General features: G+C 43.6%; 1 protein-coding gene across 2 annotated transcripts in view; it reads right to left on the bottom strand.

Annotated features, from left to right (window-relative positions):
- Positions 1-25,056, bottom strand: part of bmp2k (BMP2 inducible kinase) — a 92,575-nt gene that overhangs the window by 33,454 nt on the left and 34,065 nt on the right. For both annotated transcript variants that reach the window (XM_036979244.1, XM_036979245.1), the window contains exons 5-7: positions 21,919-22,040; positions 19,877-19,958; positions 18,549-18,681 (exon numbers count right to left, since the gene is read on the bottom strand). In XM_036979244.1, coding sequence (XP_036835139.1) covers positions 18,549-18,681; positions 19,877-19,958; positions 21,919-22,040 — 337 coding nt within the window. The remainder of the gene's footprint in view (positions 1-18,548; positions 18,682-19,876; positions 19,959-21,918; positions 22,041-25,056) is intronic.

The following is a 25,056-nucleotide window of genomic DNA, read 5'->3' as shown; positions in this document are numbered from 1 at the left end:
AGAGGTGGGAGTAGAGTGGACATATAGTTTACTATAGCCTGGAGTAGAGGGGACATATAGTTTACTATAGCCTGGAGTAGAGGGGACATATAGTTTACTATAGCCTGGAGTAGAGGGGACATATAGTTTACTATAGCCTGGAGTAGAGGGGACATATAGTTTACTATAGCCTGGAGTAGAGGGGACATATAGTTTACTATAGCCTGGAGTAGAGGGGACATATAGTTTACTATAGCCTGGAGTAGAGGGGACATATAGTTTACTATAGCCTGGAGTAGAGGGGACATATAGTTTACTATAGCCTGGAGTAGAGGGGACATATAGTTTACTATAGCCTGGAGTAGAGGGGACATATAGTTTACTATAGCCTGGAGTAGAGAGGACATATAGTTTACTATAGCCTGGAGAAGAGGGGACATATAGTTTACTATAGCCTGGAGTAGAGGGGACATATAGTTTACTATAGCCTGGAGTAGAGGGGACATATAGTTTACTATAGCCTGGAGTAGAGGTGGGAGTAGAGGGGACATATAGTTTAATATAGCCTGGAGAAGAGGGGACATATAGTTTAATATAGCCTGGAGTAGAGGGGACATATAGTTTACTATAGCCTGGAGTAGAGGGGACATATAGTTTACTATAGCCTGGAGTAGAGGGGACATATAGTTTACTATAGCCTGGAGTAGAGGGGACATATAGTTTACTATAGCCTGGAGTAGAGAGGACATATAGTTTACTATAGCCTGGAGAAGAGGGGACATATAGTTTACTATAGCCTGGAGTAGAGGGGACATATAGTTTACTATAGCCTGGAGTAGAGGGGACATATAGTTTACTATAGCCTGGAGTAGAGGTGGGAGTAGAGGGGACATATAGTTTAATATAGCCTGGAGAAGAGGGGACATATAGTTTAATATAGCCTGGAGTAGAGGGGACATATAGTTTACTATAGCCTGGAGTAGAGGGGACATATAGTTTACTATAGCCTGGAGTAGAGGTGGGAGTAGAGGGGACATATAGTTTACTATAGCCTGGAGTAGAGGGGACATATAGTTTACTATAGCCTGGAGTAGAGGGGACATATAGTTTACTATAGCCTGGAGTAGAGGTGGGAGTAGAGGGGACATATAGTTTAATATAGCCTGGAGAAGAGGGGACATATAGTTTAATATAGCCTGGAGTAGAGGGGACATATAGTTTACTATAGCCTGGAGTAGAGGGGACATATAGTTTACTATAGCCTGGAGTAGAGGTGGGAGTAGAGGGGACATATAGTTTACTATAGCCTGGAGAAGAGGGGACATATAGTTTACTATAGCCTGGAGTAGAGGGGACATATAGTTTACTATAGCCTGGAGTAGAGGGGACATATAGTTTACTATAGCCTGGAGTAGAGGTGGGAGTAGAGGGGACATATAGTTTACTATAGCCTGGAGAAGAGGGGACATATAGTTTACTATAGCCTGGAGAAGAGGTGGGAGTAGAGGGGACATATAGTTTACTATAGCCTGGAGTAGAGGGGACATATAGTTTAATATAGCCTGGATTAGAGGTGGGAGTAGAGGGGACATATAGTTTACTATAGCCTGGAGAAGAGGGGACATATAGTTTACTATAGCCTGGAGTAGAGAGGACATATAGTTTACTATAGCCTGGAGAAGAGGGGACATATAGTTTACTATAGCCTGGAGTAGAGGTGGGAGTAGAGGGGACATATAGTTTACTATAGCCTGGAGTAGAGGGGACATATAGTTTAATATAGCCTGGAGTAGAGGTGGGAGTAGAGGGGACATATAGTTTAATATAGCCTGGAGTAGAGGTGGGAGTAGAGGGGACATATAGTTTACTATAGCCTGGAGAAGAGGGGACATATAGTTTACTATAGCCTGGAGTAGAGAGGACATATAGTTTACTATAACCTGGAGAAGAGGGGACATATAGTTTACTATAGCCTGGAGTAGAGGGGACATATAGTTTACTATAACCTGGAGAAGAGGTGGGAGTAGAAGGGACATATAGTTTACTATAGCCTGGAGAAGAGGGGACATATAGTTTACTATAGCCTGGAGTAGAGAGGACATATAGTTTACTATAACCTGGAGAAGAGGGGACATATAGTTTACTATAGCCTGGAGTAGAGGGGACATATAGTTTACTATAGCCTGGAGTAGAGGGGACATATAGTTTACTATAGCCTGGAGTAGAGGTGGGAGTAGGGGGGACATATAGTTTAATATAGCCTGGAGAAGAGGGGACATATAGTTTACTATAGCCTGGAGTAGAGGGGACATATAGTTTACTATATCCTGGAGAAGAGGTGGGAGTAGAGGGGACATATAGTTTAATATAGCCTGGAGAAGAGGTGGGAGTAGAGGGGACATATAGTTTAATATAGCCTGGAGTAGAGGTGGGAGTAGAGGGGACATATAGTTTAATATAGCCTGGAGAAGAGGTGGGAGTAGAGGGGACACATAGTTTACTATATCCTGGAGAAGAGGTGGGAGTAGAGGGGACATATAGTTTAATATAGACTGGAGAAGAGGGGACATATAGTTTACTATAGCCTGGAGAAGAGGGGACATATAGTTTACTATAGCCTGGAGTAGAGGTGGGAGTAGAGGGGACATATAGTTTACTATAGCCTGGAGTAGAGGTGGGAGTAGAGGGGACATATAGTTTACTATAGCCTGGAGAAGAGGGGACATATAGTTTACTATAGCCTGGAGTAGAGAGGACATATAGTTTACTATAGCCTGGAGAAGAGGGGACATATAGTTTAATATAGCCTGGAGCAGAGGGGACATATAGTTTACTATAGCCTGGAGTAGAGGGGACATATAGTTTACTATAGCCTGGAGAAGAGGGGACATATAGTTTACTATAGCCTGGAGTAGAGAGGACATATAGTTTACTATAGCCTGGAGTAGAGGGGACATATAGTTTACTATAGCCTGGAGTAGAGAGGACATATAGTTTACTATAACCTGGAGAAGAGGGGACATATAGTTTACTATAGCCTGGAGTAGAGAGGACATATAGTTTACTATAGCCTGGAGAAGAGGTGGGAGTAGAAGGGACATATAGTTTACTATAACCTGGAGAAGAGGGGACATATAGTTTACTATAGCCTGGAGTAGAGGTGGGAGTAGAGTGGACATATAGTTTACTATAGCCTGGAGTAGAGGGGACATATAGTTTACTATAGCCTGGAGTAGAGGTGGGAGTAGAGGGGACATATAGTTTACTATAGCCTGGAGTAGAGGGGACATATAGTTTACTATAGCCTGGAGTAGAGGTGGGAGTAGAGGGGACATATAGTTTACTATAGCCTGGAGTAGAGGGGACATATAGTTTACTATAGCCTGGAGTAGAGGGGACATATAGTTTACTATAGCCTGGAGTAGAGGGGACATATAGTTTACTATAGCCTGGAGTAGAGGGGACATATAGTTTACTATAGCCTGGAGTAGAGGGGACATATAGTTTACTATAGCCTGGAGTAGAGGGGACATATAGTTTACTATAGCCTGGAGTAGAGGTGGGAGTAGAGGGGACATATAGTTTAATATAGCCTGGAGAAGAGGGGACATATAGTTTAATATAGCCTGGAGTAGAGGGGACATATAGTTTACTATAGCCTGGAGTAGAGGGGACATATAGTTTACTATAGCCTGGAGTAGAGGGGACATATAGTTTACTATAGCCTGGAGTAGAGGGGACATATAGTTTACTATAGCCTGGAGTAGAGAGGACATATAGTTTACTATAGCCTGGAGAAGAGGGGACATATAGTTTACTATAGCCTGGAGTAGAGGGGACATATAGTTTACTATAGCCTGGAGTAGAGGGGACATATAGTTTACTATAGCCTGGAGTAGAGGTGGGAGTAGAGGGGACATATAGTTTAATATAGCCTGGAGAAGAGGGGACATATAGTTTAATATAGCCTGGAGTAGAGGGGACATATAGTTTACTATAGCCTGGAGTAGAGGGGACATATAGTTTACTATAGCCTGGAGTAGAGGTGGGAGTAGAGGGGACATATAGTTTACTATAGCCTGGAGTAGAGGGGACATATAGTTTACTATAGCCTGGAGTAGAGGGGACATATAGTTTACTATAGCCTGGAGTAGAGGTGGGAGTAGAGGGGACATATAGTTTAATATAGCCTGGAGAAGAGGGGACATCTAGTTTAATATAGCCTGGAGTAGAGGGGACATATAGTTTACTATAGCCTGGAGTAGAGGGGACATATAGTTTACTATAGCCTGGAGTAGAGGTGGGAGTAGAGGGGACATATAGTTTACTATAGCCTGGAGAAGAGGGGACATATAGTTTACTATAGCCTGGAGTAGAGGGGACATATAGTTTACTATAGCCTGGAGTAGAGGGGACATATAGTTTACTATAGCCTGGAGTAGAGGTGGGAGTAGAGGGGACATATAGTTTACTATAGCCTGGAGAAGAGGGGACATATAGTTTACTATAGCCTGGAGAAGAGGTGGGAGTAGAGGGGACATATAGTTTACTATAGCCTGGAGTAGAGGGGACATATAGTTTAATATAGCCTGGAGTAGAGGTGGGAGTAGAGGGGACATATAGTTTACTATAGCCTGGAGAAGAGGGGACATATAGTTTACTATAGCCTGGAGTAGAGAGGACATATAGTTTACTATAGCCTGGAGAAGAGGGGACATATAGTTTACTATAGCCTGGAGTAGAGGTGGGAGTAGAGGGGACATATAGTTTACTATAGCCTGGAGTAGAGGGGACATATAGTTTAATATAGCCTGGAGTAGAGGTGGGAGTAGAGGGGACATATAGTTTAATATAGCCTGGAGTAGAGGTGGGAGTAGAGGGGACATATAGTTTACTATAGCCTGGAGAAGAGGGGACATATAGTTTACTATAGCCTGGAGTAGAGAGGACATATAGTTTACTATAACCTGGAGAAGAGGGGACATATAGTTTACTATAGCCTGGAGTAGAGGGGACATATAGTTTACTATAACCTGGAGAAGAGGTGGGAGTAGAAGGGACATATAGTTTACTATAGCCTGGAGAAGAGGGGACATATAGTTTAATATAGCCTGGAGAAGAGGGGACATATAGTTTACTATAGCCTGGAGTAGAGGTGGGAGTAGAGGGGACATATAGTTTACTATAGCCTGGAGAAGAGGGGACATATAGTTTACTATAGCCTGGAGTAGAGAGGACATATAGTTTACTATAGCCTGGAGAAGAGGGGACATATAGTTTACTATAGCCTGGAGTAGAGGGGACATATAGTTTACTATAGCCTGGAGTAGAGGTGGGAGTAGGGGGGACATATAGTTTAATATAGCCTGGAGAAGAGGGGACATATAGTTTACTATAGCCTGGAGTAGAGGGGACATATAGTTTACTATATCCTGGAGAAGAGGTGGGAGTAGAGGGGACATATAGTTTAATATAGCCTGGAGAAGAGGTGGGAGTAGAGGGGACATATAGTTTAATATAGCCTGGAGTAGAGGTGGGAGTAGAGGGGACATATAGTTTAATATAGCCTGGAGAAGAGGTGGGAGTAGAGGGGACACATAGTTTACTATATCCTGGAGAAGAGGTGGGAGTAGAGGGGACATATAGTTTAATATAGACTGGAGAAGAGGGGACATATAGTTTACTATAGCCTGGAGTAGAGGTGGGAGTAGAGGGGACATATAGTTTACTATAGCCTGGAGTAGAGGTGGGAGTAGAGGGGACATATAGTTTACTATAGCCTGGAGAAGAGGGGACATATAGTTTACTATAGCCTGGAGTAGAGAGGACATATAGTTTACTATAGCCTGGAGAAGAGGGGACATATAGTGTAATATAGCCTGGAGCAGAGGGGACATATAGTTTACTATAGCCTGGAGTAGAGGGGACATATAGTTTACTATAGCCTGGAGAAGAGGGGACATATAGTTTACTATAGCCTGGAGTAGAGAGGACATATAGTTTACTATAGCCTGGAGAAAAGGGGACATATAGTTTACTATAGCCTGGAGTAGAGGGGACATATAGTTTACTATAGCCTGGAGTAGAGAGGACATATAGTTTACTATAGCCTGGAGTAGAGAGGACATATAGTTTACTATAACCTGGAGAAGAGGGGACATATAGTTTACTATAGCCTGGAGTAGAGAGGACATATAGTTTACTATAACCTGGAGAAGAGGGGACATATAGTTTACTATAGCCTGGAGTAGAGAGGACATATAGTTTACTATAGCCTGGAGAAGAGGTGGGAGTAGAAGGGACATATAGTTTACTATAACCTGGAGAAGAGGGGACATATAGTTTACTATAGCCTGGAGTAGAGAGGACATATAGTTTAATATAGCCTGGAGTAGAGGGGACATATAGTTTACTATAGCCTGGAGTAGAGGTGGGAGTAGAGTGGACATATAGTTTACTATAGCCTGGAGTAGAGGGGACATATAGTTTACTATAGCCTGGAGTAGAGGTGGGAGTAGAGGGGACATATAGTTTACTATAGCCTGGAGTAGAGGGGACATATAGTTTACTATAGCCTGGAGTAGAGGTGGGAGTAGAGGGGACATATAGTTTACTATAGCCTGGAGTAGAGGGGACATATAGTTTACTATAGCCTGGAGTAGAGGGGACATATAGTTTACTATAGCCTGGAGTAGAGGGGACATATAGTTTACTATAGCCTGGAGTAGAGGGGACATATAGTTTACTATAGCCTGGAGAAGAGGGGACATATAGTTTACTATAGCCTGGAGTAGAGGGGACATATAGTTTACTATAGCCTGGAGTAGAGGGGACATATAGTTTACTATAGCCTGGAGTAGAGGTGGGAGTAGAGGGGACATATAGTTTAATATAGCCTGGAGAAGAGGGGACATATAGTTTACTATAGCCTGGAGTAGAGGGGACATATAGTTTACTATAGCCTGGAGTAGAGGGGACATATAGTTTACTATAGCCTGGAGTAGAGGTGGGAGTAGAGGGGACATATAGTTTAAAATAGCCTGGAGAAGAGGGGACATATAGTTTACTATAGCCTGGAGTAGAGGGGACATATAGTTTACTATAGCCTGGAGTAGAGGTGGGAGTAGAGGGGACATATAGTTTAATATAGCCTGGAGAAGAGGGGACATATAGTTTACTATAGCCTGGAGTAGAGGGGACATATAGTTTACTATAGCCTGGAGTAGAGGGGACATATAGTTTACTATAGCCTGGAGTAGAGGGAACATATAGTTTACTATAGCCTGGAGTAGAGGGAACATATAGTTTACTATAGCCTGGAGAAGAGGTGGGAGAAGAGGGGACATATAGTTTAATATAGCCTGGAGAAGAGGTGGGAGAAGAGGGGACATATAGTTTACTATAGCCTGGAGAAGAGGGGACATATAGTTTACTATAGCCTGGAGTAGAGGGGACATATAGTTTAATATAGCCTGGAGAAGAGGGGACATATAGTTTACTATAGCCTGGAGTAGAGGGGACATATAGTTTACTATAGCCTGGAGAAGAGGGGACATATAGTTTAATATAGCCTGGAGAAGAGGGGACATATAGTTTACTATAGCCTGGAGTAGAGGTGGGAGTAGAGGGGACATATAGTTTACTATAGCCTGGAGAAGAGGGGACATATAGTTTACTATAGCCTGGAGTAGAGGGGACATATAGTTTACTATAGCCTGGAGAAGAGGGGACATATAGTTTACTATATCCTGGAGAAGAGGTGGGAGTAGAGGGGACATATAGTTTACTATAGCCTGGAGTAGAGGTGGGAGTAGAGGGGACATATAGTTTACTATAGCCTGGAGTAGAGGGGACATATAGTTTAATATAGCCTGGAGTAGAGGTGGGAGTAGAGGGGACATATAGTTTACTATAGCCTGGAGTATAGAGGACATATAGTTTACTATATCCTGGAGAAGAGGAGACATATAGTTTAATATAGCCTGGAGTAGAGGGGACATATAGTTTACTATAACCTGGAGAAGAGGGGACATATAGTTTACTATAGCCTGGAGTAGAGGGGACATATAGTTTAATATAGCCTGGAGAAGAGGGGACATATAGTTTACTATAGCCTGGAGTAGAGGGGACATATAGTTTACTATAGCCTGGAGTAGAGGGGACATATAGTTTACTATAGCCTGGAGAAGAGGGGACATATAGTTTACTATAGCCTGGAGTAGAGGGGACATATAGTTTACTATAGCCTGGAGTAGAGGGGACATATAGTTTACTATAGCCTGGAGAAGAGGGGACATATAGTTTACTATAGCCTGGAGTAGAGAGGACATATAGTTTACTATAACCTGGAGAAGAGGGGACATATAGTTTACTATAGCCTGGAGAAGAGGGGACATATAGTTTACTATAACCTGGAGAAGAGGTGGGAGTAGAAGGGACATATAGTTTACTATAGCCTGGAGAAGAGGGGACATATAGTTTAATATAGCCTGGAGAAGAGGGGACATATAGTTTACTATAGCCTGGAGTAGAGGGGACATATAGTTTACTATAGCCTGGAGTAGAGGGGACATATAGTTTACTATAGCCTGGAGTAGAGGTGGGAGTAGAGGGGACATATAGTTTAATATAGCCTGGAGAAGAGGTGGGAGAAGAGGGGACATATAGTTTACTATAGCCTGGAGTAGAGGTGGGAGAAGAGGGGACATATAGTTTACTATAGCCTGGAGTAGAGGTGGGAGTAGAGGGGACATATAGTTTACTATAGCCTGGAGTAGAGGTGGGAGTAGAGGGGACATATAGTTTACTATAGCCTGGAGAAGAGGGGACATATAGTTTACTATAACCTGGAGTAGAGGTGGGAGTAGAGGGGACATATAGTTTACTATAGCCTGGAGAAGAGGGGACATATAGTTTACTATAACCTGGAGTAGAGAGGACATATAGTTTACTATAACCTGGAGAAGAGGGGACATATAGTTTACTATAGCCTGGAGTAGAGAGGACATATAGTTTACTATAGCCTGGAGTAGAGGGGACATATAGTTTACTATAGCCTGGAGTAGAGGGGACATATAGTTTACTATAGCCTGGAGTAGAGAGGACATATAGTTTACTATAGCCTGGAGAAGAGGGGACATATAGTTTAATATCGCCTGGAGTAGAGGGGACATATAGTTTACTATGGCCTGGAGTAGAGGGGACATATAGTTTACTATAGCCTGGAGTAGAGAGGACATATAGTTTACTATAACCTGGAGAAGAGGGGACATATAGTTTACTATAACCTGGAGAAGAGGTGGGAGTAGAAGGGACATAGTTTACTATAGCCTGGAGAAGAGGGGACATATAGTTTAATATAGGTTGGAGAAGAGGGGACATATAGTTTACTATAGCCTGGAGTAGAGGGGACATATAGTTTACTATAGCCTGGAGTAAAGGGGACATATAGTTTACTATAGCCTGGAGTAGAGTGGACATATAGTTTACTATAGCCTGGAGTAGAGGGGACATATAGTTTACTATAGCCTGGAGTAGAGGTGGGAGTAGAGGGGACATATAGTTTACTATAGCCTGGAGTAGAGGGGACATATAGTTTACTATAGCCTGGAGTAGAGGTGGGAGTAGAGGGGACATATAGTTTACTATAGCCTGGAGTAGAGGGGACATATAGTTTACTATAGCCTGGAGTAAAGGGGACATGTAGTTTACTATAGCCTGGAGTAGAGGGGACATATAGTTTACTATAGCCTGGAGAAGAGGGGACATATAGTTTACTATAGCCTGGAGTAGAGAGGACATATAGTTTACTATAGCCTGGAGAAGAGGGGACATATAGTTTACTATAGCCTGGAGTAGAGGGGACAAATAGTTTACTATAGCCTGGAGTAGAGGGGACATATAGTTTACTATAGCCTGGAGTAGAGGGGACATATAGTTTACTATAGCCTGGAGTAGAGGGGACATATAGTTTACTATAGCCTGGAGTAGAGGGGACATATAGTTTACTATAGCCTGGAGAAGAGGGGACATATAGTTTACTATAGCCTGGAGTAGAGGGGACATATAGTTTACTATAGCCTGGAGTAGAGGTGGGAGTAGAGGGGACATATAGTTTAATATAGCCTGGAGAAGAGGGGACATATAGTTTACTATAGCCTGGAGAAGAGGTGGGAGAAGAGGGGACATATAGTTTAATATAGCCTGGAGAAGAGGTGGGAGAAGAGGGGACATATAGTTTACTATAGCCTGGAGTAGAGGGGACATATAGTTTACTATAGCCTGGAGAAGAGGTGGGAGAAGAGGGGACATATAGTTTAATATAGCCTGGAGAAGAGGTGGGAGAAGAGGGGACATATAGTTTACTATAGCCTGGAGTAGAGGTGGGAGTAGAGGGGACATATAGTTTACTATAGCCTGGAGAAGAGGGGACATATAGTTTACTATAGCCTGGAGTAGAGGGGACATATAGTTTAATATAGCCTGGAGAAGAGGGGACATATAGTTTACTATAGCCTGGAGTAGAGGGGACATATAGTTTACTATAGCCTGGAGAAGAGGGGACATATAGTTTAATATAGCCTGGAGAAGAGGGGACATATAGTTTACTATAGCCTGGAGTAGAGGGGACATATAGTTTACTATAGCCTGGAGAAGAGGGGACATATAGTTTACTATAGCCTGGAGTAGAGGTGGGAGTAGAGGGGACATATAGTTTACTATAGCCTGGAGTAGAGGTGGGAGTAGAGGGGACATATAGTTTACTATAGCCTGGAGAAGAGGTGGGAGTAGAGGGGACATATAGTTTACTATAGCCTGGAGAAGAGGGGACATATAGTTTACTATAGCCTGGAGTAGAGGGGACATATAGTTTAATATAGCCTGGAGAAGAGGGGACATATAGTTTACTATAGCCTGGAGTAGAGGGGACATATAGTTTACTATATCCTGGAGTAGAGAGGACATATAGTTTACTATAACCTGGAGAAGAGGGGACATATAGTTTAATATAACCTGGAGAAGAGGGGACATATAGTTTAATATAGCCTGGAGAAGAGAGGACATATAGTTTACTATAGCCTGGAGAAGAGGGGACATATAGTTTACTATAGCCTGGAGAAGAGAGGACATATAGTTTACTATAGCCTGGAGTAGAGGGGACATATAGTTTACTATAGCCTGGAGAAGAGGGGACATATAGTTTACTATAGCCTGGAGAAGAGGGGACATATAGTTTACTATAGCCTGGAGTAGAGGGGACATATAGTTTACTATAGCCTGGAGAAGAGGGGACATATAGTTTACTATAGCCTGGAGTAGAGGTGGGAGTAGAGGGGACATATAGTTTACTATAGCCTGGAGTAGAGGGGACATATAGTTTACTATAGCCTGGAGTAGAGGGGACATATAGTTTAATATAGCCTGGAGTAGAGGGGACATATAGTTTACTATAGCCTGGAGAAGAGGGGACATATAGTTTACTATAGCCTGGAGTAGAGGGGACATATAGTTTACTATAGCCTGGAGTAGAGGGGACATATAGTTTACTATAGCCTGGAGTAGAGGGGACATATAGTTTACTATAGCCTGGAGAAGAGGGGACATATAGTTTACTATAGCCTGGAGAAGAGGGGACATATAGTTTACTATAGCCTGGAGTAGAGGGGACATATAGTTTACTATAGCCTGGAGAAGAGGGGACATATAGTTTACTATAGCCTGGAGAAGAGGGGACATATAGTTTACTATAGCCTGGAGTAGAGGTGGGAGTAGAGGGGACATATAGTTTACTATAGCCTGGAGTAGAGGGGACATATAGTTTACTATAGCCTGGAGAAGAGGGGACATATAGTTTACTATAGCCTGGAGAAGAGGGGACATATAGTTTACTATAGCCTGGAGAAGAGGGGACATATTGTTTACTATAGCCTGGAGTAGAGGTGGGAGTAGAGGGGACATATAGTTTACTATAGCCTGGAGTAGAGGGGACATATAGTTTACTATATCCTGGAGAAGAGGGGACATATAGTTTAATATAGCCTGGAGTAGAGGGGACATATAGTTTAATATAGCCTGGAGAAGAGGGGACATATAGTTTACTATAGCCTGGAGTAGAGGTGGGAGAAGAGGGGACATATAGTTTACTATAGCCTGGAGTAGAGGTGGGAGTAGAGGGGACATATAGTTTACTATAGCCTGGAGTAGAGGTGGGAGTAGAGGGGACATATAGTTTACTATAGCCTGGAGAAGAGGGGACATATAGTTTACTATAACCTGGAGTAGAGAGGACATATAGTTTACTATAACCTGGAGAAGAGGGGACATATAGTTTACTATAGCCTGGAGTAGAGAGGACATATAGTTTACTATAGCCTGGAGTAGAGGGGACATATAGTTTACTATAGCCTGGAGTAGAGGGGACATATAGTTTACTATAGCCTGGAGTAGAGAGGACATATAGTTTACTATAGCCTGGAGAAGAGGGGACATATAGTTTAATATCGCCTGGAGTAGAGGGGACATATAGTTTACTATGGCCTGGAGTAGAGGGGACATATAGTTTACTATAGCCTGGAGTAGAGAGGACATATAGTTTACTATAACCTGGAGAAGAGGGGACATATAGTTTACTATAACCTGGAGAAGAGGTGGGAGTAGAAGGGACATAGTTTACTATAGCCTGGAGAAGAGGGGACATATAGTTTAATATAGGTTGGAGAAGAGGGGACATATAGTTTACTATAGCCTGGAGTAGAGGGGACATATAGTTTACTATAGCCTGGAGTAAAGGGGACATATAGTTTACTATAGCCTGGAGTAGAGTGGACATATAGTTTACTATAGCCTGGAGTAGAGGGGACATATAGTTTACTATAGCCTGGAGTAGAGGTGGGAGTAGAGGGGACATATAGTTTACTATAGCCTGGAGTAGAGGGGACATATAGTTTACTATAGCCTGGAGTAGAGGTGGGAGTAGAGGGGACATATAGTTTACTATAGCCTGGAGTAGAGGGGACATATAGTTTACTATAGCCTGGAGTAAAGGGGACATGTAGTTTACTATAGCCTGGAGTAGAGGGGACATATAGTTTACTATAGCCTGGAGAAGAGGGGACATATAGTTTACTATAGCCTGGAGTAGAGAGGACATATAGTTTACTATAGCCTGGAGAAGAGGGGACATATAGTTTACTATAGCCTGGAGTAGAGGGGACAAATAGTTTACTATAGCCTGGAGTAGAGGGGACATATAGTTTACTATAGCCTGGAGTAGAGGGGACATATAGTTTACTATAGCCTGGAGTAGAGGGGACATATAGTTTACTATAGCCTGGAGTAGAGGGGACATATAGTTTACTATAGCCTGGAGAAGAGGGGACATATAGTTTACTATAGCCTGGAGTAGAGGGGACATATAGTTTACTATAGCCTGGAGTAGAGGTGGGAGTAGAGGGGACATATAGTTTAATATAGCCTGGAGAAGAGGGGACATATAGTTTACTATAGCCTGGAGTAGAGGTGGGAGAAGAGGGGACATATAGTTTAATATAGCCTGGAGAAGAGGTGGGAGAAGAGGGGACATATAGTTTACTATAGCCTGGAGTAGAGGGGACATATAGTTTACTATAGCCTGGAGAAGAGGTGGGAGAAGAGGGGACATATAGTTTAATATAGCCTGGAGAAGAGGTGGGAGAAGAGGGGACATATAGTTTACTATAGCCTGGAGTAGAGGTGGGAGTAGAGGGGACATATAGTTTACTATAGCCTGGAGAAGAGGGGACATATAGTTTACTATAGCCTGGAGTAGAGGGGACATATAGTTTAATATAGCCTGGAGAAGAGGGGACATATAGTTTACTATAGCCTGGAGTAGAGGGGACATATAGTTTACTATAGCCTGGAGAAGAGGGGACATATAGTTTAATATAGCCTGGAGAAGAGGGGACATATAGTTTACTATAGCCTGGAGTAGAGGGGACATATAGTTTACTATAGCCTGGAGAAGAGGGGACATATAGTTTACTATAGCCTGGAGTAGAGGTGGGAGTAGAGGGGACATATAGTTTACTATAGCCTGGAGTAGAGGTGGGAGTAGAGGGGACATATAGTTTACTATAGCCTGGAGAAGAGGGGACATATAGTTTACTATAGCCTGGAGTAGAGGGGACATATAGTTTAATATAGCCTGGAGAAGAGGGGACATATAGTTTACTATAGCCTGGAGTAGAGGGGACATATAGTTTACTATATCCTGGAGTAGAGAGGACATATAGTTTACTATAACCTGGAGAAGAGGGGACATATAGTTTAATATAACCTGGAGAAGAGGGGACATATAGTTTAATATAGCCTGGAGAAGAGAGGACATATAGTTTACTATAGCCTGGAGAAGAGGGGACATATAGTTTACTATAGCCTGGAGAAGAGAGGACATATAGTTTACTATAGCCTGGAGTAGAGAGGACATATAGTTTACTATAGCCTGGAGTAGAGGGGACATATAGTTTACTATAGCCTGGAGAAGAGGGGACATATAGTTTACTATAGCCTGGAGAAGAGGGGACATATAGTTTACTATAGCCTGGAGTAGAGGGGACATATAGTTTACTATAGCCTGGAGTAGAGGGGACATATAGTTTACTATAGCCTGGAGTAGAGGGGACATATAGTTTAATATAGCCTGGAGAAGAGGGGACATATAGTTTACTATAGCCTGGAGTAGAGGGGACATATAGTTTACTATAGCCTGGAGAAGAGGGGACATATAGTTTACTATAGCCTGGAGTAGAGGGGACATATAGTTTACTATAGCCTGGAGAAGAGGGGACATATAGTTTACTATAGCCTGGAGAAGAGGGGACATATAGTTTACTATAGCCTGGAGTAGAGGGGACATATAGTTTACTATAGCCTGGAGAAGAGGGGACATATAGTTTACTATAGCCTGGAGAAGAGGGGACATATAGTTTACTATAGCCTGGAGTAGAGGTGGGAGTAGAGGGGACATATAGTTTACTATAGCCTGGAGTAGAGGGGACATATAGTTTACTATAGCCTGGAGAAGAGGGGACATATAGTTTACTATAGCCTGGAGAAGAGGGGACATATAGTTTACTATAGCCTGGAGAAGAGGGGACATATTGTTTACTATAGCCTGGAGTAGAGGTGGGAGTAGAGGGGACATATAGTTTACTATAGCCTGGAGTAGAGGGGACATATAGTTTACTATATCCTGGAGAAGAGGGGACATATAGTTTAATATAGCCTGGAGTAGAGGGGACATATAGTTTAATATAGCCTGGAGAAGAGGGGACATATAGTTTACTATAGCCTGGAGAAGAGGGGACATATAGTTTACTATAGCCTGGAGTAGAGGGGACATATAGTTTACTATAGCCTGGAGAAGAGGGGACATATAGTTTACTATAGCCTGGAGTAGAGGGGACATATAGTTTAATATAGCCTGGAGAAGAGGGGACATATAGTTTACTATAGCCTGGAGTAGAGGGGACATATAGTTTACTATAGCCTGGAGAAGAGGGGACATATAGTTTAATATAGCCTGGAGAAGAGGGGACATATAGTTTACTATAGCCTGGAGTAGAGGGGACATATAGTTTACTATAGCCTGGAGAAGAGGGGACATATAGTTTACTATAGCCTGGAGTAGAGGTGGGAGTAGAGGGGACATATAGTTTACTATAGCCTGGAGTAGAGGTGGGAGTAGAGGGGACATATAGTTTACTATAGCCTGGAGAAGAGGTGGGAGTAGAGGGGACATATAGTTTACTATAGCCTGGAGAAGAGGGGACATATAGTTTACTATAGCCTGGAGTAGAGGGGACATATAGTTTACTATAGCCTGGAGAAGAGGGGACATACAGTTTACTATAGCCTGGAGTAGAGGGGACATATAGTTTACTATAGCCTGGAGAAGAGGGGACATATAGTTTACTATAGCCTGGAGAAGAGGGGACATATAGTTTACTATAGCCTGGAGAAGAGGGGACATATAGTTTACTATAGCCTGGAGTAGAGGGGACATATAGTTTACTATAGCCTGGAGAAGAGGGGACATATAGTTTACTATAGCCTGGAGAAGAGGGGACATATAGTTTACTATAGCCTGGAGTAGAGGTGGGAGTAGAGGGGACATATAGTTTACTATAGCCTGGAGTAGAGGGGACATATAGTTTACTATAGCCTGGAGAAGAGGGGACATATAGTTTACTATAGCCTGGAGAAGAGGGGACATATAGTTTACTATAGCCTGGAGTAGAGGTGGGAGTAGAGGGGACATATAGTTTACTATAGCCTGGAGAAGAGGGGACATATAGTTTACTATAGCCTGGAGTAGAGTGGACATATAGTTTACTATAGCCTGGAGAAGAGGGGACATATTGTTTACTATAGCCTGGAGTAGAGGTGGGAGTAGAGGGGACATATAGTTTACTATAGCCTGGAGTAGAGGGGACATATAGTTTACTATATCCTGGAGAAGAGGGGACATATAGTTTAATATAGCCTGGAGTAGAGGGGACATATAGTTTAATATAGCCTGGAGAAGAGGGGACATATAGTTTACTATAGCCTGGAGAAGAGGGGACATATAGTTTACTATAGCCTGGAGTAGAGGGGACATATAGTTTACTATAGCCTGGAGAAGAGGGGACATATAGTTTACTATAGCCTGGAGAAGAGGGGACATATAGTTTACTATAGCCTGGAGTAGAGGGGACACATAGTTTACTATATCCTGGAGAAGAGGGGACATATAGTTTAATATAGCCTGGAGTAGAGGGGACATATAGTTTAATATAGCCTGGAGAAGAGGGGACATATAGTTTACTATAGCCTGGAGAAGAGGGGACATATAGTTTACTATAGCCTGGAGTAGAGGTGGGAGTAGAGGGGACATATAGTTTAATATAACCTGGAGAAGAGGGGACATATAGTTTACTATAGCCTGGAGAAGAGGGGACATATAGTTTACTATAGCCTGGAGAAGAGGGGACATATAGTTTAATATAGCCTGGAGAAGAGGGGACATATAGTTTACTATAGCCTGGAGTAGAGGTGGGAGTAGAGGGGACATATAGTTTACTATAGCCTGGAGAAGAGGGGACATATAGTTTACTATAGCCTGGAGAAGAGGGGACATATAGTTTACTATAACCTGGAGTAGAGGTGGGAGTAGAGGGGACATATAGTTTACTATATCCTGGAGAAGAGGTGGGAGTAGAGGGGACATATAGTTTAATATAGCCTGGAGAAGAGGTGGGAGTAGAGGGGACATATAGTTTACTATAGCCTGGAGAAGAGGTGGGAGTAGAGGGGACATATAGTTTAATATAGCCTGGAGAAGAGGGGACATATAGTTTACTATAGCCTGGAGAAGAGGTGGGAGTAGAGGGGACATATAGTTTAATATAGCCTGGAGAAGAGGGGACATATAGTTTACTATAGCCTGGAGAAGAGGGGACATATAGTTTACTATAGCCTGGAGAAGAGGGGACATATAGTTTACTATAGCCTGGAGTAGAGGGGACATATAGTTTAATATAGCCTGGAGAAGAGGGGACATATAGTTTAATATAGCCTGGAGTAGAGGGGACATATAGTTTACTATAGCCTGGAGAAGAGGGGACATATAGTTAAATATAGCCTGGAGTAGAGGGGACATATAGTTTACTATAGCCTGGAGAAGAGGGGACATATAGTTTACTATAGCCTGGAGTAGAGGTGGGAGTAGAGGGGACATATAGTTTACTATAGCCTGGAGAAGAGGGGACATATAGTTTACTATAGCCTGGAGTAGAGGGGACATATAGTTTACTATAGCCTGGAGAAGAGGGGACATATAGTTTACTATAGCCTGGAGAAGAGGGGACATATAGTTTACTATAGCCTGGAGTAGAGGGGACATATAGTTTACTATAGCCTGGAGAAGAGGGGACATATAGTTTACTATAGCCTGGAGAAGAGGGGACATATAGTTAAATATAGCCTGGAGTAGAGGGGACATATAGTTTACTATAGCCTGGAGAAGAGGGGACATATAGTTTACTATAGCCTGGAGTAGAGGTGGGAGTAGAGGGGACATATAGTTTACTATAGCCTGGAGAAGAGGGGACATATAGTTTACTATAGCCTGGAGTAGAGGTGGGAGTAGAGGGGACATATAGTTTACTATAGCCTGGAGAAGAGGGGACATATAGTTTAATATAGCCTGGAGTAGAGTTGGGAGAAGGCATGTACATTTTTACATTGGTTACAGAGTGAACCGTAAAGGGTTTGAAATAGATCACTACCTCTGTACGATCCAACATCCCCAAACGGTAAAACACAGTTCGCCACAAGGTGGAGCTATTGACTTATATTTGTACTGGAGGACTAACAGTGGGTGTGTGAAGAATGAACGACAGTCTGATTGGGCAAATGAATCGGACAGTTACGTGTTTACACATCAGAAACATTCACGTGACAATGGTCAATGTGGTTGAATTATTATACTGATTGACAGCTTTGTGGGTTGGTGTGTTGCTGAGGAACAAGGCAGATGGACTTACTGATTAAGCAGTGCAGCTTGAAGGAGAATTTGGAATTGTCGGGAACGACAAAGGTTCCCTCACATATGGCGACTTGACTCTCCCCGAACGGGAGCGAGAAGAAACACAGCTTGTACAACAAGCAACCAAGAGCCTGAAACAGAAGAAACACAGCTTGTACAACAAGCAACCAAGAGCCTGAAACAGAAGAAACACAGCTTGTACAACAACCAACCAAGAGGCTGAAACAAAAGAAACACAGCTTGTACAACAACCAACCAAGAGCCTGAAACAGAAGAAACACAGCTTGTACAACAACCAACCAACCAAGAGGCTGAAACAAAAGAAACACAGCTTGTACAACAACCAACCAAGAGGCTGAAACAAAAGAAACACAGCTTGTACAACAACCAACCAAGAGCCTGAAACAGAAGAAACACAGCTTGTACAACAACCAACCAACCAAGGGCCTGAAACAGAGAAACACAGCTTGTACAACAACCAACCAAGAGGCTGAAACAGAGAAACACAGCTTGTACAACAACCAACCAAGAGGCTGAAACACAGCTTGTTCAACAACCAACCAAGAGACTGAAACAGAGAAACACAGCTTGTACAACAACCAACCAAGGGCCTGAAACACAGAAACACAGCTTGTTCAACAACCAACCAAGAGACTGAAACAGAGAAACACAGCTTGTACAACAATCAACCAAGAGGCTGAAACACAGAAACACAGCTTGTACAACAACCAACCAACCAAGGGCCTGAAACACAGAAAAACAGCTTGTTCAACAACCAACCAAGAGGCTGAAACAGAATAAACACAGCTTGTACAACAAGCAACCAACCAAGAGGCTGAAACACAGAAACACAGCTTGTTCAACAACCAACCAAGGGCCTGAAACACAGAAACACAGCTTGTTCAACAACCAACCAAGAGCCTGAAACAGAAGAAACACAGCTTGTACAACAACCAAGAGTAAGGTGACCATTTTGACAAACTAAGTCTTAAAAACAGTATATTTCTAATCTTCTCCTTGTAGTGAAGTGCTAACATGGAATATGAGTTAAAATGCGGGAGTCTAAAATGTCTCTGGTTGAAAAGTTCAATGAGAAATTAATGATGAGGGACATTTAAAGTTTCATAAAACTGTTCCATGTGATCGCCAGAAAAACTTTGTTCAAAAAGCAGCCACGCGCTCACGGTCAGCCACGCACGCCCCCCCCCAGGTTTCCGTACCCCCCCCCCCAGGTTTCCATACACCCCCCCAGGTTTCCGTACACCCCCCCCAGGTTTCTGTACACCCCCCCCAGGTTTCTGTACACCCCCACAGCTCTAAACTCACCCATATATCAGCCTTGGTGGTAATGGCCTTCCCTGCGTACACGTTGATCATCTCTGGAGCTCGATAAGACAGGGTCGTGTACCTACACACAGGAAGTGGTCAGGGTCAAAGGTTATTTATACAGTTATGGTATGTATGTATGTAAGAGTGGTAATGCACTACTGCTGAGAAGGATGGCACCCTGCGTAGTGCACTACTGCTGAGAAGGATGGCACCCTGCGTAGTGCACTACTGCTGAGAAGGATGGCACCCTGCGCAGTGTACTACTGCTGAGAAGGATGGCACCCTGCGTAGGCCACTACTGCTGAGAAGGATGGCACCCTGCGTAGTGCACTACTGCTGAGAAGGATGGCACCCTGCGCAGTGTACTACTGCTGAGAAGGATGGCACCCTGCGTAGGCCACTACTGCTGAGAAGGATGGCACCCTGCGTAGTGCACTACTGCTGAGAAGGATGGCACCCTGTGTAGTGCACTACTGCTGAGAAGGATGGCACCCTACGCAGTGCACTACTGCTGAGAAGGATGGCACCCTGCGTAGTGCACTACTGCTGAGAAGAATGGCACCCTGCGTAGTGCACTACTGCTGATAAGAATGGCACCCTGCGTAGTGCACTACTGCTGAGAAGGATGGCACCCTGCGCAGTGCACTACTGCTGAGAAGGATGGCACCCTACGTAGGCCACTACTGCTGAGAAGGATGGCACCCTGCGTAGTGCACTACTGCTGAGAAGGATGGCACCCTGCGTAGTGCACTACTGCTGAGAATTAGTCCCTATTGTAAGAGTGACCGGCCAAGTGGATTGATGGAACAGAGTGGTGTCCTCCACTGAGTATATCTAAGCATTAAGGCACCTCTGGGGAGGGGGGGGGGGGGATTGTTGTATATGACCAATATACCTGTTCTTATACACGACGCATCGCAGAGTGCCCGGATACAGCTTGTCGCCGTGGTGTATCGGCCATATATCACAACCCCCCCCAGAGGTTGCCTTAATGCTGTTATAAACTGGTTACCAACGTAATTAGAGCAGTAAAAACACATGTTTTGTCATACGGTCTGATATACCACGGCTGTCAGCCAATCAGCATTCAGAGCTCGACCCATCCAGTTTATAAAAAGACAAAAGATTAACTTGTTGGTCCAACAGCCACTGTGGCAGGTAGGTATATAAAATCTACCAGCCACTCAGAATGATTTTATTACCAGACCAAATATTTTGTTGCCACTAAAATTACACCAACAAAATGAATGAGTATGTTTTCTAAAACAAATGTATTACTAGCAAGAAGTAAATGTGGTTTTTATATTGTTTAATTACATTTTTTTCGTGTCTAGAATATTTTTAAACAAAAACAACACACATTGTCACCTGCCCCTTTAAGGGCGGGAGGTTACCGTGGTAACACTGTGCGACTGTGAGATTGAGAGTCTGAATAGCGGCAGTGGCGTCTTCTCTTCACTAGCGGTTGAAAACTCAAACATTGAAGAAAATCAACCTGGCTTGTGAACAAAAACAACATAAATAGACCAAGAAACGACGAGCACAAAGCCTCACTTCAGTAGACTTTCCTTTCCAGTAAATTAGACCAACTTGTATGGCTGTGTACAGCGCTTCTAAACAACAACAACTAATCTTTCACTCAGCTCTTCACGTGCTCACAGCCCCCCCCCCCCCCCAACCAGGCAGGAAGGTGTTCTTAATGTTTTGTCCAGTCCTAACTGGAACAAAAAGCAAATAGGAGGGGATCTGTGGGACAGTTCACATGACGTGAAATGGGGTGCGCTCTAGCAACGCAGGCACATGGAAGACAATCACCTGGGTTCACCCCCCCCACACACACACACACCTCCCCCCTCCACCGCACTCACGTCACCCCCCCCCCCCCCCCCCCTCCACGTCACCTCACCCCCCCCACCGCCCTCACGTCACCTCACCCCCCCCCCCCCCCCACGTCACCTCACCCCACCCACACACACACACACACACACACCTAATCCCCCCCCCACACACACACACACACCTCACCCCCCCACACTCACTTCCTGATTTCGTCCTCCACAGCGGTCACTCCGTCTTTATGTGGAAGCAGCACTTTGAGAGAAGCACTTCCAAAATCACACAGAACATAACTCCCATTATCACTCAGGAGGATGTTCTCTACCTGGAACAGAGAAAGGAGAGAGACAGAAGGAGGGGAGAGAGGAGAGAGACAGAGAGAGGAGAGAGACAGAGAGAGGAGACAGAGATGGAAGAGAAGAGACAGAGATGGAAGAGAGAGAGAGAGAGGAGAGAGAGAGAGAGGGGAGAGACAGAGAGAGAGGGGAGAGAGAGAGAGAGATGGGAGAGACACAGAGAGAGAGGGGAGAGAGACAACGAGGGGAGAGAGGGGAGAGGGAGGGGAGAGAGAGGGGAGAGGGAGGGGAGACAGAGGAGGGAGGGGAGACAGAGGGAAGAGAGAGGAGAGACATAAATATTATTGTCAGCATGACTGAAGCTTTAAGCTCTAGGATATAACATTGTCCTGGTGAAGTAGCTGCATTTCCCCAGAGGGACACGCTGACCAATAGAGAACTAGTTTATTCACCAGTAGTAGACAGACTGGCCAATAGAGAACTAGTTTATTCACCAGTAGTGGACAGACTGACCAATAGAGAACTAGTTTATTCACCAGTAGTGGACAGACTGGCCAATAGAGAACTAGTTTATTCACCAGTAGTGGACAGACTGACCAATAGAGAACTAGTTTATTCACCAGTAGTGGACAGACTGGCCAATAGAGAACTAGTTTATTCACCAGTAGTGGACAGACTGGCCAATAGAGAACTAGTTTATTCACCAGTAGTGGACAGGCTGGCCAATAGAGAACTAGTTTATTCACCAGTAGTGGACAGACTGACCAATAGAGAACTAGTTTATTCACCAGTAGTGGACAGACTGGCCAATAGAGAACTAGTTTATTCACCAGTAGTGGACAGACTGGCCAATAGAGAACTAGTTTATTCACCAGTAGTGGACAGACTGGCCAGTAAAACACCAGTTTATTCACCAGTAGTGGACAGACTGACCAATAGAGAACTAGTTTATTCACCAGTAGTGGACAGACTGGCCAATAGAGAACTAGTTTATTCACCAGTAGTGGACAGACTGACCAATAGAGAACTAGTTTATTCACCAGTAGTAGACAGACTGGCCAATAGAGAACTAGTTTATTCACCAGTAGTGGACAGACTGGCCAATAGAGAACTAGTTTATTCACCAGTAGTGGACAGACTGACCAATAGAGAACTAGTTTATTCACCAGTAGTGGACAGGCTGACCAATAGAGAACTAGTTTATTCACCAGTAGTGGACAGACTGGCCAATAGAGAACTAGTTTATTCACCAGTAGTGGACAGACTGGCCAATAGAGAACTAGTTTATTCACCAGTAGTGGACAGACTGGCCAATAGAGAACTAGTTTATTCACCAGTAGTGGACAGACTGGCCAGTAGAGAACTAGTTTATTCACCAGTAGTGGACAGACTGGCCAATAGAGAACTAGTTTATTCACCAGTAGTGGACAGGCTGGCCAATAGAGAACTAGTTTATTCACCAGTAGTGGACAGACTGGCCAATAGAGAACTAGTTTATTCACCAGTAGTGGACAGGCTGGCCAATAGAGAACTAGTTTATTCACCAGTAGTGGACAGACTGACCAATAGAGAACTAGTTTATTCACCAGTAGTGGACAGGCTGGCCAATAGAGAACTAGTTTATTCACCAGTAGTGGACAGACTGACCAATAGAGAACTAGTTTATTCACCAGTAGTAGACAGACTGACCAATAGAGAACTAGTTTATTCACCAGAGGGACAGACTGGCCAATAGAGAACTAGTTTATTCACCAGTAGTGGACAGGCTGGCCAATAGAGAACTAGTTTATTCACCGGCCGTGGACAGTCCTTGTTATGTTGACACTTTATTTTCGCTCACAGCAGACATATGCCAAGACTGAAGGGACGTGAGAGATGTCTGGGGTCCGCTCACCAACCAAGAATTCACAAAATGGGATCAACACCAAATTGAGACTCTGCATGTAGAATAATGCACAAATATCCTCAGTGTACAACGTAGAACACCAAATAATGCATGCAGAGCAGAATTAGGCCGATACCCACTAATTATCAAAATCCAGAAAAGAGCTGTTAAATTCTACAACCACCTGAAAGGAAACGATTCCCAAACCTTCCATAACAAAGCCATCACCTACAGAGAGATGAACCTGGAGAAGAGTCCCCTTAGCAAGCTGTTCCTGGGGCTCTGTTCACAAACACAAACACACCCTACAGAGCCCCAGGACAACAGCACAATTAGACCCAACCAAATCATGAGAAAACAAAAAGATAATTACTTGACACATTGGAAAGAATTAACAAAAAAAACAGAGCAAACTAGAATGCTATTTGGCCCTAAACAGAGAGTACACAGTGGCAGAATACCTGACCACTGTGACTGACCCAAAATTAAGGAAAGCTTTGACTATGTACAGACTCAGTGAGCATAGCCTTGCTATTGAGAAAGGCTGCTGTAGCCCGTCTTCTCTTGAGAGCCAGGTCTGTCTATGTGCTCACTGCCCACAAAAGGAGGTGGAAACTGAGCTGCACTTCCTAACCTCCTGCCCAAATGTATGACCATATTAGAGAGACACATATTTCCCTCAGATTACACAGATCCACAAATAATTATTTTTTTAAATGCAAATATCACAGCAGCTAGAGTTGTGACCTTTTGCCACAAGGAAAGGGCAACCAGTGAAGAACAAACACCATTGTAAATACAACCCATATTTATGTTATTTATTTTCCCTTTTGTACTATTAGTTTCTCTATTTCACTTGATTTTAGGAGAGACAGGGAGAGACAGACGACAGAGACAGGGAGAGACAGACGACAGAGACAGACGACAGAGACAGACGACAGACGACAGACGACAGACGACAGACGACAGACGACAGACGACAGACGACAGACGACAGACGACAGACGACAGACGACAGACGACAGACGACAGACGACAGACGACTTGCTTTTAGGAGACACAGCTCAGAGTAGATGACAGGACAAGGCATTTTGCAGTGTCCTTCTGGGATTCAATAACCCAACAGTCTGGTGTCAGTCTGGTGTCAGTCTGGTGTCAGT

Source organism: Oncorhynchus mykiss, chromosome 6, assembly GCF_013265735.2.
Source record: "Oncorhynchus mykiss isolate Arlee chromosome 6, USDA_OmykA_1.1, whole genome shotgun sequence".
Classification (NCBI taxonomy): domain Eukaryota; kingdom Metazoa; phylum Chordata; class Actinopteri; order Salmoniformes; family Salmonidae; genus Oncorhynchus; species Oncorhynchus mykiss.
The sequence above is the reverse complement of the archived record's forward strand: the minus strand, read 5'-3'. Positions and strand labels throughout refer to the sequence as shown.